Below are 19,163 nucleotides of genomic sequence, written 5' to 3' on the forward strand. Positions count from 1 at the left end.
TGCTAAGCCTAGAGTCTGTGTCAAACACAAGTTCACTTAAAAGAACTAAACACAGACGTGTGTGAGAGTTCTCTATCAGGCTATCACATATGGTATCACTTGTTACAGTGGAAATCTGGACAGAACCTAAATCAGAGCCACTGTATATGGTCAGGCTGTACACCTGATGCAGATATCCTCTGGAGCCAGGCAGTTTGGCAGCCCTAACCTACAGGTCCAACAGTAAGGTTCTGGTTAAATAATGATCTGTCTATAGAGCTGGATACAATGCAGCTGTCACAAATACTACAGAGAAAGATTTAATGCCTCGGAAAAATGCTGTTCATAAGAAAAGCAGTATATACAGTATGATCCTATTTTTGTAAAAAACAATCACACATATGTACTTAAAATACACAAAAAGAAGACTGAAAGGAAACTGAAATGCACACTGGGAGGAGTAAGATAATAATTATATATATTTTAAAGCTTTTTGGCCTTTTCCAAGTTTTTGGCAGTAAAAAGAAATTGGGGAAATACATGAGTTGGTAGACTTACAAAGAGAAGTGGAAGGGGATTATTCTTCATTTCTCACATACCATCAGTTAAATTTATGGAGTAATATACTTACTCAGCCATGAGTTTTGCTATGCGGTGACAGTCATTCTTGTCGTAAAACCAGATACTATATATCGACACTTGAAAAACAAAGGGAAAAAAAGATAAGAGGAAATGAGGTTTCAATATTTGGGTATACGTAAATAATATATTATCAACATGGAATGTCACTAAATATACCATCAGACCCTCAAATTGTTAATAGTCAATCTAAAGAAAACAAGTATCTCCTCCCCAAATGCTGTTTAATAAAATCAGGACAGGTAAAACATTCAGATAAAAATTACACAAAATAGTTTTAGACATTATCACCAGATCTCAGTGAACCTAAGACGTTACAAAGCGTAAGATGCAACCATTAGTTATGTGCTATCAAGCTTTCAAGAAAAAGGCTTCCAATTAAACTAAGAATCATATTGATTCTAAGATGCATTCTAAATTAATATTAAAATTGTTGCCGGGCGTGGTGGTTCACACCTGTAATCCCAACACTTTGGGAGGCCGAGGTGGGCGGATCACTTGAGGTCAGGAGTTCAAGACCAGCCTGGCCAACATGATGAAACCCATTTCTACTAAAAATACAAAAATTAGCCGGCTGTGGTGGCGTGCCTGTAATCCCAGCTACTCGGGAGGCTGAGGCAGGAGAATCGCTTGGGCCCGGGAGGCAGAGGTTGCAGTGAGTCGAGATCATGCCACTGCACTCCAGCCTGGGCAACAGAGTGAGACTCCATTAAAAAAAAAAAAAAAAAAAAGATACGAAAATTGTTACAACAAAAAGCTTTCAAAACAAATGCCAGCTCTATATCCATCCTATGACTGACTGTTTACATGTGAAACGGACTGAGCTCCGTCTATGGCACTTCTTATCCCACTCTTTTTATTTCCAATATGGTGCTCAGTTCAAAGAAAGCCCTAAAAAAATTTACTGCAAGATAAATGAACTTTATTAAAGATTATAATATATAAAAGCTACTATAAATGCTCTTTGGATAAGGTAGAGTAGAAATACTGAACATACATGCTGAAACAGACACATGGATGGATAAGACCCATTGCTACCATGTGTGCCCATATGATGACACTCACAGCTCAGCACACTTTGCACCTCCTTAAATACTTACAATGATTCCCTAGCACAGAAATGGCAGGTATCATCATGCCTTTTTTAAATAAACATTACAACTTTTTATTTTGAAATAATTGCACCTTCACATGCAATTGAAAAGAACAGACAGATCTCAATTGTTTCCTCCAATGGTAACATTTTACAAAACTATGGTATACTATTACAGCCAGGATACTGACATCAGTCCAGATACAGAAATTTCCACGGCCACCAGGATCCCTGGTGCCCTTTTAGAGCCCACATCCACCTTGCTCTGGCTCCTCTCCTGTCCCTGACTCTTGGCAAATAGGAACCTGTTCTCTATTTCTACAATGTTGTAATTTCAAGAGTATTACATTATATAAATGAAACTACAGAAGTCATAGAAGACTGCTGTCCATTCCAAGCTGGTTGTAATGAGATCCTCTTTGCTCTTCCTGCTCCACCGCCTTCATGGAAGGGAGATGCAGAAGTCACCTGGTGGCCAATTGTCATTAGTGGGGCTTCCAATCCTTGCCAGTTTTGCTGGGCTGGCCTAGTATTGCCGGCAGGACTCTCGTTCAGTCTAGGAGAGGAATGAGCCTGCCCGGGCCACCTTCTATTGCTAGGCTGAAGGTCAAGAAACACCAGGCCCAGGCCCCCTTCTTATGTTGGGTAGGGGTTTGTAAGACACTTTCCTGCTGCTGTTCCACCAGTTCTGGGTTCCTGACCAGATCGTCCTCCTTCTACCTTTCACAGTTCTCCAGATTGTCTGTTGTGTCATTTCCAGGTTTTATAGTTGTAAGTGGCAGGCAGAGAGAAGTCTATGCTACTCGGTTTAATTGGAAGTTTCATTTTGCATTTTTATGGATGGGAATACGGGTTAACGGAGAGACTAAGTAACTTATTAACAAATGAGAGAAAAAAGTCAGTCTCAGAGCTGTAAGTAAAACTTGGGTCAGGCCAGGCGTGGTGGCTCACGCCTATAATCCCAGCACTTTGGGAGGCCAAGACGGGCAAACCACCTGAGGTCAGGAGTTCCAGACCAGCTGGCCAACATGGTGAAACCCTGTCTCTACTAAAAATACAAAATTAGCTGGGCATGGTGGCACATGCCTGTAATCCCAGCTACTCGGGAAGCGGAGACAGGAGAATTGCTTGAACCCGGAAAGCGGAGGCTGCAGTGAACTGAGATTGCACCACTACACTCCAGCCTGGGCAACAAGAGCGAAACTCTGTCTCAAAACAAACAAACCCAAAAAACAAACTTGTGTCTTCTCAATCCTAGACCAGTTATCTTGTTACTACATTTTCATTGCTTACATCTCATTGCATTGAAATAACATTACATTTTTTTATAGAAACAAAGTTAGTGAGCTTAGTTATGCTTGATGATTAAAGTGACACATAAAAGAATACATAATTAAATTAAAAGGCACATTAAGAGGGTGCTATAGAATATAGGAAATAGAAGTGCTAGCACAAGAGATTTTAAATAAATCAAAAAATCATTTTTATAACTATTATTTGAATTCTATAAATATATTATCAGTATATATCGATTTAGAAAACCACTGCTATTAAAAGTTATTTTAATGATCAATTATTTGTTTCACCCTAAATTAAGGCCATTATTCCACAAAAGACTTCATGGCAAATCATAACTTTAAAAGTTTCCTTCTTGGCTGGGCGCAGTGGCTCATGCCTGCAATCCCAGCACCCTGGAAGGCCAAGGCGGGTGGATCACCTGAAGTCAGGAGTTCGAGACCACCCTGGCCAACATGGTGAAACCTGTCTCTACTAAAAATACAAAGAATTAGTCAGGCATTGTGGTGGATGCCTGTAATTCCAGCTACTCGGGAGGTTAAGGCAGGAGACTCTCTTGAACCGGGAGGTGGAGGTTGCAGTGAGCTGAGATCGTGCCATTGTACTCCAGCCTGGGCAGCAAGAGTGAAACTTTGTCTCAAAAAAAAAAAAATTATATATATATGTTATATATATAATTATGTATATAATGTAATTATGTATATAATTATATATATAAAAGTTCCCTTCTCAGTAGAAATATAATTTTGAGTCCACTGTTATTGCAGAGTTAATTAAAACATGATTGATACACAGAGTGAGTGAATGGCTTCATTTTAATGATTGAAGATCATGAACAAGAAAAAATCCTACGCTGTTTACAAAGGGCTTCTCAGGCAGGGAAAAACCTCTAATTACACCAAAACTGCTCAAATCTATAGAGCCCGTGTATGGCCATGTGTCCCACAGGTGGCCGCACTACCTGAAGGAAGTCCAGGCTTGCTAGTCTCTGAGCCTTCAACCAGCTGGGAAGAGTTTCCCATGTTTGGAATCCATTTTCACAGTGCCTCTTTTGTTCACAGAACGTCAAAGCACTGTGAGTGCTCCAAACAGAATCAAACTCCAATGAATAACAAGTAATTTTGGAATGTTTTACATGACGGTAAGTCAATAAATTCACTCAGCTTTAACATCTCAATGGAAGGAGCACAGAAGCAGCCTTGTTACAGAGATAATAAGCATTATCTACTGCAGGGTCTTAGTTATGATCTTAGCAGCTAAGGCTTGCTCCAACTACAGTAAATCAGATCAGGGCTTTAAAAAGACTCCATATATGGCAATTATACATGACCACCTTTCTTGAAATATGCCTCTTCCAAGCCTGGCTAATGAACAACCCAAACACCGAAGTCCAAATACAAAAATTTGTTTTCCTCCAATAAGCGATATTAATCTGGACATACTAAAACAATACACAGTGATAAGAAAAATTTATGACATGTGGCCGTGTGCAGTGGCTCACGCCTGTAATCCCAGAACTTTGGGAGGCTGGGGTGGGTGGATCACCTGAGGTGAGGAGTTCGAGACCATCCTGGCCAACATGGTGAAACCCTGTCTCTACTAAAAATACAAAAAGTAGCTGGGCGTGGTGATGCATGTCTATAATCCCAGCTACTCAGGAGGCTAAGGAAGGAGAATCGCTTAAACCCAGGAGGTGGAGGCTACAGTGAGCTGAGATCGCGCCACTGCACTCCAGTCTGGGTGACAGGACAAGACTCCGTCTCAAAAAAAAAAAAAAAAGTGTTTATGATATGCAACACATCAGGCTTACAGAGGAACACACAATTTTTTCTGTGCTAAACAGAAGCAATTAAGTGTATTTTCACAAGTGCTTCTAAATTTAACTCTTAGGAAAGAACTTCTTATCAATAATCACAATAAGTCCATCAAAGCTGTCAACTTATTTTGAAAATCCTTCATTTAAGATGCCCCCCTTTTCCTTTGAAGAAATACAATATAATTTAGAAATAAGGCACATGCCTTCTGCTTTTGTATATTATCAAACTGCCTAAAAAGAGCCAAACACTTTCAAAGGCATGTTTGCAGAAGAAATAAAGATAAGAAAGCCATAATGATAGCTTAATGGGTAAGGGATAAGAGTCACACTCGATTCTGCCAAAAGCAGACCTGTAGAGGTTCAGACACGCATCCAAGAATCAGCTCTGTCTGCCAACATATCAAACCGTCAGTGCATGCAACTGGCAAGAAAGCCCAGGGAGCTGCCACGGAGCCTGTCACTATCACTCATGAGGAAAGACAGACAAGTTCACCAGATAGCTAAAACTGCAGAGGACCTCCTCTTCAAACCAAAGGTAAACATTCTTCCCTCAAGAGAACTTACACTCTAAGGCCCAACACATTCTGCCAACAATTCACTTGCTGAAATAAATTTCTCTGATTAACTATGCCACAGAGAATTTAGGTTTTTGGCAACATAGTATTGCCTTTTGCTATGGCAAATGATGGCACACTGTTTTACAAATGGCCTTTCTCAAGATGAAAGAAACTACTTAGTTAATGGATACCTACCACACACTGTGACTGCTAACAGCTATCCTAAGTCAGTCATGTTGCACAAGATAGACAAGACATTGAAAAGTTGGCTGGGTGCGGTGGCTCACATCTCTAATCCTAACACTTTGAGAGGCTGAGGCGGGAGGTTCACTTGAGCCTAGCAGTTCAAGACCAGCCTGGGTAACACAGTGGGACCTTGTTTATTTAAAAAATTTTTTTTTAATTAAAAAAAAAAGAAAAAAGAAGAAAAAGTTAGGAGGTGTGATAGAACATTTCATTGCCTTCCACAAAAAATATCAAAATCCATCTAAGAATATCAAACATTAAATGTTTCCTTTGCTTTTCAAATGAAGGTCCCATTCTTTCGAAAATCAAAAAAAAAAAAAAAAAAAACTTATTACAAAAATTAAAGGTATTTGAACTATTTTGTATTGAGAAATTTTAATAACTGGAGTTTTGAGTAAGTTTTCTATTTCCTTAGACCCGTTTAAAGATATACCAACCTATTATGATTTCATATAATATTTCACTGTTTCTCATCTTGAGAGAGGTACATGGCTCACACAAGATCAAGAAAAGTCAAATTAATTTGGTATCTTTGTAAAATCCCTTGCGACTTCTAGAGATGCTGTGAAATGTCACAAAAACAGAGCTGGGAATCACTCTCATACATATGTTGTCTTTGTGATTCATTATTTAGATCTAACCTACTTTCTAAAAGGATCTGAGGAGGCTGGAGATTTTCTCAGTATGGTGCGAAGCAAAAAGGGGGTTTGATAAAAAGCTTTTTGGTAGTGATGTTAAGAGTCATAAAATTTCTTTTTCCTGAAACTCTGTGCTTGAGAAAATAAATAAGGAGAAGAAAAGTTACACAATTTCTAAAGATAATAATGACAAAGATCTCTTACACCAGGAAACAAAAACAAGAAAACGGGCTTTGGGTATAGACAAATACACTTTTTATATATAAAAATGGAATAGGTATATAAACAAAAGTCAGCCCTGGCAAGTGAAAAAGCAAATACCTCTCCCTCGGCAGATCGTTTCCTTTAAGACAAGAATAAGCATGGAGGCTCTCCAGGAACATCAAAGGGTTAGGAAAGAGAGAGAAGGGGAGAAAGGCCTCCAAGATAGAGGAGCAGAAAACACACACACACACAAACACACACGAAAAAGGATATGGAGCCTAAGACTGAGTGACGTGAGATCATAACAGATTTTGGCATGTTACAAACACTTAGGTAGATGAGATGCTGTATATCTGCAAGTAACGCTGGAAAATGTGATTCAATTATCTTTGCAGCTTAACCCTTTTGGCCAAAAAACCCACTCATTTCAGACCACCACCGAACATAATATGGTAGAGAAAGAGTCCGATTTCTAAAATTTAAATTGTATTATGTACTTATTGAATAATTCAACAATGATTAAAAGACTCAGGACAGGTAATTTAAAAATGCTACTCTTCAAGGTCTTCATCATTTAAAAATTTGGTGCCTCTGTCTAAATTAAATCAAATCTGAATATATTAACTCAAAATACTTCTTCCACTATCCCATTAACATTATAATCTCAATATAGAATTCAGACACATGAAATGACCATTGAACTTCTTTAGGAATTAGGAAAATAAACCCAACAATATCACAACTAATTACTCCCACTTGCAAAAGCTTTATTCTTAAACAATGGGCAACCCTAAGTAAAACAGTGAATTGCACTAGGGTTTTGCCTTTGCTTTTAGGATTTCTATCGCTATTGCCACACAGTACCCACAACTCCTTAAAGTACAGCTTCTAAAGTGTGTGGTGTAAATCAGGGGTCCCCAACCTCAGGGTCACGGATTGGTACTGGTCCATGGTCTGTCAGGAACCAGGCTGCACAGCAGGAGGTAAGTGGCAGACAACAGAGCATTACTGCCCGAGCTCTGCCTCCTGTCAGATCAGCTGCGGCATTAGATTCTCATAGGAGCTCCAGCCCTACTGTGAACTGCGTATGTGAGGGATCTAGATTGTGGTTCCTTACGAGAATCTAACGCCTGATGATCTGTTATTGTCTTCCATCACCTCCGGATCGGACCGCTGTTTAGATGCAGGAAAACAAGCTCAGGGCTCCCACTGATTCTACATGATGTTGAGTTGCATAATTATTTCATTATATATTACAATACTAACAGAAATAAAGTGCAAAATAAATGTAATGTGTCTGAATCATCCTGAAACAATTCCCCAATCCCCATCCATTGAAAAACAGTCTTCCATAAAACTGGTCCCTGGTGCCAAAAAGGTGGGGGAATGTTGGTGTAAATGATTATGGTTCTGCCAAATGTTGGACATGTCCAACCCCTGCACTGGCAGTCTAGTCGTTCCAGTATCCCACACAAATATCATTTTTATGTATGATAAGGGAAAGACAAAGGCAGGGGGAAGCATGACCCTTGACCTCCATGGAGTTGAATTCCCATTTCCTAGGCTTCCAAAAATCTACAGTTAGGGATCTGGGAAATGGGTCAGACGGGGTGTAAAATAGGGGGGAAACTTCTTTTCTCTCCTTTCCCTCACTTCGCTCCTACACATTTTTCTACCAATTTACTAATTGATATCCACAGCAGGGTTGTAAGCACAAATACGGACTATAAGAGACCTCAGAGTGTGGTGGGATCAGTGATGAACCTGCCTTACCTACAACTCTGGCTGACTGTAGTACTTGCAGGAATCCAAGTGCTGTGTGGCCACACATGTCATTTTGTCACAAGAAAAATCAGCAATCTAGGTATGGATGTATAAAATATGGTAATTTTAAAACGTTGGTAGCAAATGCTTAGTCTGTGCTTTCCTTTTATTAAAAAGAAAAAGCTGGCCGGGTGTGGTGGCTCACGCTTGTAATCCCAGCACTTTGGGAGGCCGAGGCGGGTGGAGCACTTGAGGTCAGGAGTTTAAGACCAGCCTGGCCAACATAGTAAAACTCCATCTCTACTAAAAATACAAAAAAAGTAGTTAGGCATGATGGCATGTGCCTGTAATCCCAGCTACTGTGGAGGCTGAGGCAGAAGAATCACTTGAGCCTGGGAGGCAGACGTCGCAGTGAGCTGAGACTGCACCAGCACACTCCAGCCTGGGCAACAGAGCAAAATTCCACCTCAAAAAAAAAAACCAACAAACAAACAAAAAAAAAAACCAACCAAACCAAAAAAAAAAAAAAAAAACAACAAAGGCTGGGAGTGGTGGCTCATGCCTGTAATCCCAGCACTTTGAGAAGCTGAGGCGGGTGGATCACCTGAGGTCAGGAGTTCAAGACGAGCCTGGCCAACACAGTGAAACTCCGTTTCTACTAAAAATACAAAAATTAGCCAGGCGTGGTGGCGTTTGCCTGTAATCCCAGCTCAGGAGGCTGAGGAAGGAGAATCACTTGAACCTGGGTGGCAGAGGTTGCAGTGAGCTGAGATTGCGCCACTGTACTCCAGCCTGGGCGACAAGAGCAAAACTCTGTCTCAGAAAAAAAAAAAAAAGAAAGAAAAGAAAAGCAAAAGCTGAGCATGCCTGGAAGCAGTGACTTTGTAAGTGACTCAGACCTGCCTGGATCCTCCAGGGCACTGAACCCGAAGGGCCCAGTCTCAAGGTTTATTCTGCACACTCCAGAGGAGCTTCTCTCTTCTTAAGACTAGTGGTCGGCCGGGCGCCGTGGCTCAAGCCTGTAATCCCAGCACTTTGGGAGGCCGAGACGGGCGGATCACGAGGTCAGGAGATCGAGACCATCCTGGCTAACACGGTGAAACCCCGTCTCTACTAAAAAATACAAAAAACTAGCTGGGCGAGGTGGTGGCGCCTGTAGTCCCAGCTACTCGGGAGGCTGAGGCAGGAGAATGGCGGGAACCCGGGAGGCGGAGCTTGCAGTGAGCTGAGATCCGGCCACTGCACTCCAGCCTGGGTGACAGAGCAAGACTCTGTCTCAAAAAAAAAAAAAGAAAAAAAAAAGACTAGTGGTTACTCTGTTTCAATTTTTACATACACAGATAACTTCAGTGTGTAAACAGAAGGTGAAAACCTACATATTACAGTTAACATATTTCTGTCACTTAGGTACAAAAAATGATTCCCTTTGTGAGTTCTCAAAATAAATAACATTCAAAGTATTGAATACTTAATATAATTACCTAAAAGAGATAAATGATACAGGCATGGTTAACTTTACCAATCTTTACAATTAAGATAACACCACAATAAAAAAAAAAGATGAAAAGTGCTTTTATCTAACAACACTACCTGAGGGGGAAAAAGTCAGTAATTAATGAATCATAATGAAAAGCATCTTCTTTGGAAATTCTGAAATGTTCAATGGATTTACGAAGATACCAAGAAGGCACCTGGTAAATGCTCTAGCAGAATACTAAGCAGCGCCTACAATGAGCCAGAAAGTAATGTATGTATTTTTAAAACATGTGAACTAACAGTGTCACTGAGTCAGACTCAGCCACTGAGTCTTAAGTCCCTCTGTGTTTTTGTGGTGTTTTTACCTCTTCAGTCTACAAATGTGGCAACAGCAAGGCTCTTTCCTTATCTTGGTCCAGAAGGCCAGACTAATGCAGTTGCCACAGACCCTTTCTCCTTCACTGATTACAGAATCATACCAACCACAGCACTGCCGCAGCTGATGGTGGAAGACTGCCTTTCTTCAAGCTAAGAAAGAAGAACTGCACTGAATTCAAAGGTATCAAAGAATGAACCACGGAAATTTTCTTGTTGTTTATGAATTCCTCTTTCAGTCTGGAGGGAGAACTCACATTTTTGGACTGGACAAATTATAAACTTATCTTGTAAGGAAATTTCTTGCACTGTGCTTTAAAAGTCTGAAGATTTGCTCTAAATGCCAACAGCCACCTACCATCTCTACTGTTTAGAGTCTTACCCTTGAACTGAGAAAGGACAAGCAGAGAGACAAAAAAAGCACACACTACAGCATTTCTTTTACTAAAACTTTCCATTTGGCAGCGGCATTTTCAACACTATGGAAATGAACCTTCCTACTTTTTCTAGTGATCTAATTTTACTTAAAAACACTATATATCAAGAGATTGATGCCCGATATAAAGGAAAAGTGATAAGTGAAGCAGAAACGAAGGGGTACTTCTCTCTGGCTTTTGGAGGTAAGTTCTTAAAAATATTAAATAGCAATAATTGTTGACATTTTAAATTATACTTACGAGATAATTGTCTTTTTTGGTTAAGCAGGCTAAAGAGCAACATACTAGACTAGTAGCTATATGACATTAACACCTTTTTAAGAAAATTTCAGATTAGATATTACTCACATAGGATCACTTTGAAAGTGTTTCATACAAACCACAAACTTGTAATTGTTTAAACCTGTCAAGGTAAAATAAAATTCGGGAAATATTTGTGTTCTTTTGAAAAACTGAAAAGGGCTTTGTCCATTTTCCCAAAACTGCTTTTGGTTTTACAGAAAACATTAAAAAATGCAAAAAGTGGCATTAAGTGGGAGATACATGCCTTAGGGTGGAGGAAACATGAAAAAGTTGTCCTTATAAATGATTAGCTTCCAGTAAAGAGATGCCATATCTAACATGCACATAAAGTAAAATTATCATTGTTTTTGGTTAAAACTACCATTACATACTGGTCTATGGCGAGAATAAGGTCTGAGAAGAGAACATCAAGACTATATACTCTTTCCAAACAACGGATGAGTACTGCCGCTGAAAATGACCAAGAAAAAATATGTACATACCCTTACTGTCTCTCTGGTAGATGAGATTGTCACTATTACTAGCCCAGTCATTCAAATTTACAACCAATAACTCTCAAATCACAGACCTTAAATCCTTAATTTTTATCATTAATCTACAGGGGGTTGTTTTAAGAATAAACGTGCATAGCTTTGGGCTTAATGTAGTAGCACATTTCATTAAGAATCCTGACCCAGCTGGGTGCAGTGGCTAGTGTAATCCAAGCACTTTGGGAGGCTGAGGTGGGATGATCGCTTGAGGCCAGGAGTTGGAGACCAGGTTGGTCAACACAGCAAGACCCTATCACCACAAAAAATTTGTAGAGACCCTATCTCTATTTAAAAGAAAAATATTTAGCTGGTGTGGTAGCTCACACCTATAGTCCTAGCTACTCAGGGCAGGGGCTGAGGAAGGAGGATCGTTTGAACACTACAGCCTGGGCAACAGAGTGAGACCCTGTCTCAGAAAAAAAGAATCTTGACCCTTACCAAGAAGGTAGAGTTTTGACACAGAAAGTTCTAACGTCCTTTAGTAACTTCAGTTTATAATTTTCTAAGAAAATACAATAGAGCCTAAGAACTAAAAAAAAATTAATAAAATTCTTTAAAAGTGCACAGTAGTTCAGTAGTTTTAATCTATATGATATAGCAGCTGGTAAAGTGCTTGGCAAATGACATATTCAATAAATGTCACTGAATTAAGGTATGTATCTAAGTTAAATAATTACCTTGGTTAAAAACCAGGTAAAACGCTATATATATATATATATATATTTTTTTTTTTTTGAGATGGAGTATATATATGCAATTTTTTTTTTTGAGATGGAGTCTCGCTCTGTTGCCCAGGCTGGAGTACAATGGTGCGATCTTGGCTAACTGCAACCTCCGCCTCCCAGGTTCAAGTGATTCTCCTGCCTCAGCCTCCTGAGTAGCTGGAATTGCAGGCGTGTGCCACCATGCCCGGCTAATTTTTGTGTTTTTAGTAGCAATGGGGTTTTACCTTGTTGGTTAGGCTGGTCTCAAACTCCTGACCTTGTAATCTGCCTGGCTCAGCCTCCCAAAGTGCTAGGATTATAGGTATGAGCCACTGTGCCTGGCCTAAAATGCAATATTGAAATAGTTTTTGCCAAAGAAAATCATTAAATGCCAGAACCAATTTTATAGAGCTTGATGGTACTGCAAACCTATATTATTAATACTTTCAATTAGCCAGGTTATACTGTAGACTGTCTGGCTGTAAGAAAGAGAAAAATCAGTTCTGTTTGCTTTTACAAGTCATGCGCCACAAATGCTGCTTTGGTCAGTGACAGACTGCATACATAACAGTGGTTTCTTAAGATTATAATACCACATTTTCACTGTACGTTTTCTCTTAAGATGTTTTTAGATGTACGAATTCTTACCAATGTGCTACAACTGCCTCTCACATTCAGTACAATAACATGCTATACAGGTTTGTAGCCTCAAAGCAATACCATATATTCTAGGTGTGTAGGCTACGTCATTTATGTTTAAGTACAGTCTATGATGTTCATACAACAAAACTGCCTAATGACATCTCTTAGGACATATTCCCGTTGTTTAGTGACTCATGACTGTACTTTGTTATTGATTCACATGCCAGGTTTAGATTCTTAAAAAATTCCTTAGAACACACTTTACAGAATATTCTTGGGGCATTTTGTAATTAAGTGATAGGTAAGCATATAGATATTTAAAAAAGATTCCCCATTACTACTTTATTCCTAAGAGGTGTCCACAGTGAAAATCAAAACACCTCTGATACTGGTCTTGAGGAAAAACATCTTCTAAGAGAAGTATTACTCAGTGAGGTGTGCTGCTACTCAGTGAGGTGTGCTGCTTGTAGCAGGTGTGTATTGGGTTGGTGTAAAATATTTGTGGTTCTTGACATTACTTTAATTGCAAAAACCACAATTACTTTTGGACCAACCTAATAGTGAGGTATGTTGCTTGTAGCAGGTATGTATAACAGGCTCACCACCTTGCTGAGGGAATAGTGAATCACAGAAGCGTGATTTCCTCATCACAGAAGAGCGGACTTTGGAGACAAGTTTCCCTTGAAGATTAGACCAGAAGTGTACGAACCCTGTAGCTGCCTTTTCAGAGGCTGGTCTCCACATGGAGAACTAACAGTCCTAGTACCATTTACTGAATAGAACATTCCTCTCAGCATTTTCTTTAGAAGTGATGAGAGAGATTTTTAGTCTATTGGCCCAATTATTTTATTTATGAGCCCTTTCAAATCTATCTATTCCTAAGTAATCTTTGTTAAACTATGTTTTCCTAGGAAACTGTCTTTCATCCAAGTTTTAAATTTATAGGCAAAAGCTCTTCACAGTGGCTTGTTTTTAAAAATGCGTGTTCTCTGCCTTTAGTTGGAACATATTTATATTTTTATTTCTAATACTGCATATTGTACCTCCTCTTGTTTTTTTAATGATTGTTGTTCAATCATGTTATAGTGGAATTTTTTGTTTTGTTGATCTGCTCTATTCTATTGAAATTTCTACTTTTTGCAATAATTTCTACTCCTTATTTTCCTTCAACTTTACTCAGATTTCCCTATTTTCCTCCCTAAATTCTTTGGATGAATGGCCTATATTTGGCAATTTTTATAAACCTCTAATATATACTCGAAAAAAACTCAAATTCTCTAATTGCTAGAAGTAGGATTTTTTTTTTCTTTTTTCTTCTCAGACATACTTTATCATCAGTTAATGTCAGTAGCAGAACTGGACAAAATTTTCATCACTGAGAGTAGCAGGGTTTTTTTTTTTTTTTTTTTTTTTGAGACAGAGTCTCACTCTGTTGCCCAGGCTGGAGTGCAGTAGTGTGATCTTGGCTCACTGCAACTTCTGCCTCCCGGGTTTAAGCAATTCTCTGCCTCAGCCTCTTGAGTAGCTGGGATTACAGGCGCCTGCAACCACGTCTGGCTAATTTATTTTATTTTTTGTAGTTTTAGTAGAGACAGGTTTTCACCATCTTGGCCAGGCTGGTCTTGAACTCCTGACCTCGTGATCCACCTTCCTCGGACTCCCAAAGTACTGGGATTATAGGCGTGAGCCACTGTATCTGGCCAGCAGGGTTTTTTATATGTCCATCGTATCAGGTTTGTTAACTGTATTGTTCAACTATCCAGTAACTTTATTGTCTGTGGCCAGATGTGGTGGCTCACACCTGTAATCCTAGCACTTTGGGAGGCCAAGGTGGGAGGATCATTTGTGGCCAGGAGGTTGAGACCAGCCTGGGCAATAAAACAAGACCTCATCTCTAAAAAAAAAATCGTCTGCTTTATCTGTCAATTACTAAAGTGGCTTATTAAAATCTGTCACTATAATTATGGACTTTTAACATTCAATTTGCAATTCTGACATACACTAAGTATGTATCATTCAAAATTATTTTATCTTCTAGGTCACTTATTCCTTTCATCATTATGTGGTAACTTTTACCCCTAATGATGCTTTTTGCTTTACAGTTTACCATGTATGACTCACACAGATACCAGCCTTTTTTGCTTGATAGCTGCCTGATAAATCTCATTCTATTGCTTACTTTCAACCTTTCCAGGATCTTAAGGGTTTTTAAAGTTTCTTGAAAACAGCATACAGGGCCAAGTGTGGTGGCTCACATCTGTAATCCAGCACTTTGGGAGGCCAAGACAGGAGGACTACTTGAGCCCAGGAGTTTGAGACCGGCCTGGACAATATAGAGACCTTGTCTCTACAAAAAATAAAAACATATTAGCTGTGAGTGGTGGGGTGCACCTGTGGTCCCAGCCACTTGGGAGGCTGAAATGGAAGGATTACTCAAGCCTCAGAGGCTGAGGCTGCAGAGCCATAATACTGCACTGCAGGTTGGGTGTCACAGCGAGACCTGTCTCTAAAAAATAAAGAAAGAAAAATAATTAAAAATATTAAAACAGTATGTAGGCAAATTCTGCATGTTTATCCAATCTGAGTCTTTTAACTGGCAAGTTTGGTTCACTTAACATTTGTTCTAAATTGATTGATTTCTGCCATTTTATTCTGGGCTTTCATTTTCCCATGGTTTCTATTTACTTTTTTCCCACTTCCTGGTTTTTATTGGTTTGAAAGTTAAGATATCCTATTTATGTTCTGCAGTGGAATCTTTTGAATATACAAAACCTTATTAATCAATTTATCTGCCATAATCACAATCTTGGAATGCTTAGGTTTGAACAGCTTTTAGTTTGTTACTGCTTTTTGCAAAATAAAATCATTAAAAGCCAGAACCTATTTCATAGAGCTTGATGGTACCACAAACCCGTATCTTAATATTCTCAGTTAATCAGGTTATACTGTAGAGCATCTAGCTGTAAGAAAAAGAAAAACCAGTTCTGTCTGCTTTTACCAGTTACACGCTGCAAATGCTCAATAGACACATGTGGCTACGGCAAGAATCTGGGGAGACAACTGCTGTTGTTTTTGCTGAAAAGTATATTTTGTTCTCTTGGATTACTGAATTATTGGTTGTTTTTTTCTTCAGTCCTCTGAATATATTGTTCTTTTGTCTGCTAAACCAGTAGCTGCAACTAGGGAATATGCCGTCAGTCTAACTGGTGTGCCTTTGTAAACACTTAATCTTGAGCAACCTTTGGTTGCTTCTCTGTCTTTGATATCAGAATGTGTCTGGGTGTGTGTGTGTGTATACATATATATACATACATACATATTTTTTTGAGACAGAGTCTCACTCTGTTACCCAGGCTGCAGTGCAGTGGCATGATCTCGGCTCACTGCAACCTCCACCTCCTGGGTTCAAGCGATTCTCCTGCCTCAGGCTCCCGAGTAGCAGGAATTACAGGTGCCCGCCACCAGGCTCAGCTAATTTTTGTATTTTTAGTAGAGATGGGGTTTCACCATGTTGGCCAGACTGGTCTCGAACTTGTGACCTCAAGTGATCTGCCTGCCTACGCCTCCCAAAGTGCTGGGATTACAGGTGTGAGCCACAGCGTCTGGCTATATTCTATGTTTTATGCTTGGAGCCCATTCTATTGTTTAAATCTGAGATTTATGTCTTTTATGGATTCTGGAAAATTCCCAGTCTGATATCAACTCTTCAAATATTGCCTCTCTACAAATCTGCTTTATCATTCTGAAATTCTTATCCATCAAATGTTAGATTTATAATTCTAATCACTCTGTCGTATTTCCATTTCGTCCTTTGTTTTGGATACATTCTGGATTTCCTCAGATATCTCTTCTAGCTCACCAATTCTCTTTTCAGCTATTACCAATTAACTGTCGAATCCAAGTAGAGAGTGTCTTTTAATTAAAATTTTAATTTCTATTAGTTCTACTCAGCTATTTTTCAAATCTTCCTGTTTTTTTTTTTTTTTTTTTTTTTTTACAGCATTTATTCTTTTTTACACTTTTACTGTTTGAGACAGGGTCTCACTCTATCAACCAGGCTGGAGTGCAGTGGCGTGATCATGGCTCACTGCAGCCTCAACCTCCCGGGCTCAGGTGATTCTCCCACCTCAGCCTCCCAGGTCCGCCTGGCTAATTTTTTGTATTTTTTATAGAGACGGGGTTTCGCCATGTTGCTCATGCTGGTCTGGAACTCCTGGGCTCAAGTAATCTGCCTGCGTTGGCCTCCCAAAGTAGTGGGATTAGAAGTGTGAGCCACTGTGCCTGGCAGCATTTTATTCTTCTCTTTTTGAGACAGAGTTTCACTCTTGTTGCCCAGGCTAGAGTACAGTGCCGTGATCTTGGCTCACTGAAACCTCCGCCTCCCGGGTTCAAACGATTCTCCTGACTCAGTTTCTCCCGAGTAGCTGGGATTACAGGCATCTGCCACTACACCAGGATAATTTTTTGTATTTTTAGTAGAGACGGGGTTTCACCATGTTGGGCAGGCTGGTCTCGAACTCTTCACCTCAGGTGATCCACCCACCTCGGCCTCCCAAAATGCTGGGATTTCAGGCGTGAGCCACCGCGCAGGGCCTTTATTCTTTTTTCACATTTGCTGTTCTTTCTTTTTACTCTATTTTATAATCTGTATTTGGTATTTACATCTATTAGAGTCTCTAGCTTCCATGAACTAAAGTCTTTGGGAAGGGTTGTATAATCCTGCTGTTTGTTGTATGCCACCTTTCATTCACTGCAAAGTATTTCCTTGTATATTTAGTAATTCTAGACCATGAGACATGTCTGATATTCCTGGACAACCTGGGCTAAGAATGTATCTTGCCAGAAGGGATCTACATTTGCTTCTGCCAGATGCCCTAGAGTAATCACCAGCTGATGATTAATTTTATGTTAATTTCTTGACCTGGGTAAGAAATGACACCAAATGAATGGTACAACTCGAACCTTAAATGAAGGAAGACCCATGGTTATTTTTCAGGTAGACATCTTCCTTCTAACCCAAAGCCCAGATTTATTTATTTTTTATTTTTTTAATTGAGATGGAGTCTTGCTCTGTCTCCTAGGCTGGAGTGCAGTGGAGCCATCTAGGCTCACTGCAACCTTCGCTGCCTGGGTTCAAGCAATTCTCCTGCCTAGCCTCCTGAGTAGCTGGGACTACAGGTGCACATCACCACATCCGGCTAATTTTTTTGTATTTTTAGTAGAGATGGGGGTTTTGCCATCTTGGCCAGGCTGGTCTTGAACTCCTGACTTCAGGTGATCCACCCGCCTCAGCCTCCCAAAGTGCTGGGATTACAGGCGTGAGCCACCACACCTGGCCAAGACTTCTCATTTTTAATATATATATTTTTCCAATGTATACCTCAGGCTTTCTAGTAATGACCCCTGTAACATTTGAAAACAATACTTGTAAAGAGACACAAAGAGCCTGCAGCTCGTGCATGGTACTATCAGAAGGGATAGGAAGAAGCATATCACAGGCCTGCGTCATAAGCACTCCAGCCTGGGCGACAGAGCAAGACTCTGTCTCAAAAAAAAAAAAAAAAAAAAAAAAAAAAAGAGATAGGCTGGGCATGGTGGCTCACGCCTGTAATCCCAGCACTTTGGGAGGCCGAGGCAGGTGGATCATGAGGTCAGGTGTTTGAGACCAGCCTGGCCAATATGGTGAAACCCTGTCTCCATTAAAAATACAAAAATTAGCTGGGTGTGGTGGTGCATGCCTGTAGTCCCAGCTACTCGGGAGGCTGAGGCAGAAAAATTGCTTGAACTCAGGAGGCAGAGGTTGCAGTGAGCTGAGATCACGCCATTGCACTCCAGTCTGGGCGACAGAGCGAGACTCCATCTCAAAAAAAAAAAAAAAAACAAAAGAAAAGAGAACCTGGATGACACTGATGTCCCTAGGATTCTTTCACTAATAAGATCATTTGTTGAGTCTAGGATGGAGACACAGTCTATGATATTTGGTATTTGTAAATACCTAACAAAATACCTTACTTTCATGATGGCCTTTTAAGATAAATAGGTCAAATCAGTGGTTTAAATGATTTAGCCAAGGTTGTAGTCAGTAAAATGGCAAAGCCCGGAATAGAATTCTTATCTGCAAACTAAATTCCATGCCAAAAGAGTGTTGCCATGGCAAAGCCACCCTCAGGGAAATATTCTGCAGCTTTTGTATCTAGAAATCATTTGTAAGTTTTGAAAAGGAATGACTAAATAGGAGGCATAAAAATCTAATCCAAAGCTTCCCAAGTAGTTGTTTGATTCAGGTATGGCACAACAAAGAGTATGTCGGCACATTAACTCATGCTTTAGACTTCCACTGTCCAGTACAGCAGGTGCCAGCACATACAGCCATGTAAATTCAAATAAATTAAATTAAATAAACTAAAAAGAAGTGTTCTTCATTTGCACTAGCCACATTTCAGGCTACTATATTAGACAGTGCT

The 19,163-nt window shown here is 39.8% G+C and overlaps 1 protein-coding gene and 1 non-coding gene across 2 annotated transcripts in view; both read right to left on the reverse strand.

Annotated features, from left to right (window-relative positions):
* DCP1A (decapping mRNA 1A) overlaps window positions 1-19,163 on the reverse strand; it is a 58,510-nt gene that overhangs the window by 30,941 nt on the left and 8,406 nt on the right. The window contains 1 exon segment of the mRNA XM_010376193.2: window positions 611-677. Coding sequence (XP_010374495.1) covers window positions 611-677 — 67 coding nt within the window.
* LOC115892179 lies at window positions 14,012-14,080 on the reverse strand. Its single transcript, XR_004052063.1, has one exon. It is a non-coding gene; the product is annotated as a small nucleolar RNA SNORD38 (small nucleolar RNA).

Source organism: Rhinopithecus roxellana, chromosome 1 (genome assembly GCF_007565055.1).
Source record: "Rhinopithecus roxellana isolate Shanxi Qingling chromosome 1, ASM756505v1, whole genome shotgun sequence".
NCBI classification, from domain to species: Eukaryota; Metazoa; Chordata; class Mammalia; order Primates; family Cercopithecidae; genus Rhinopithecus; species Rhinopithecus roxellana.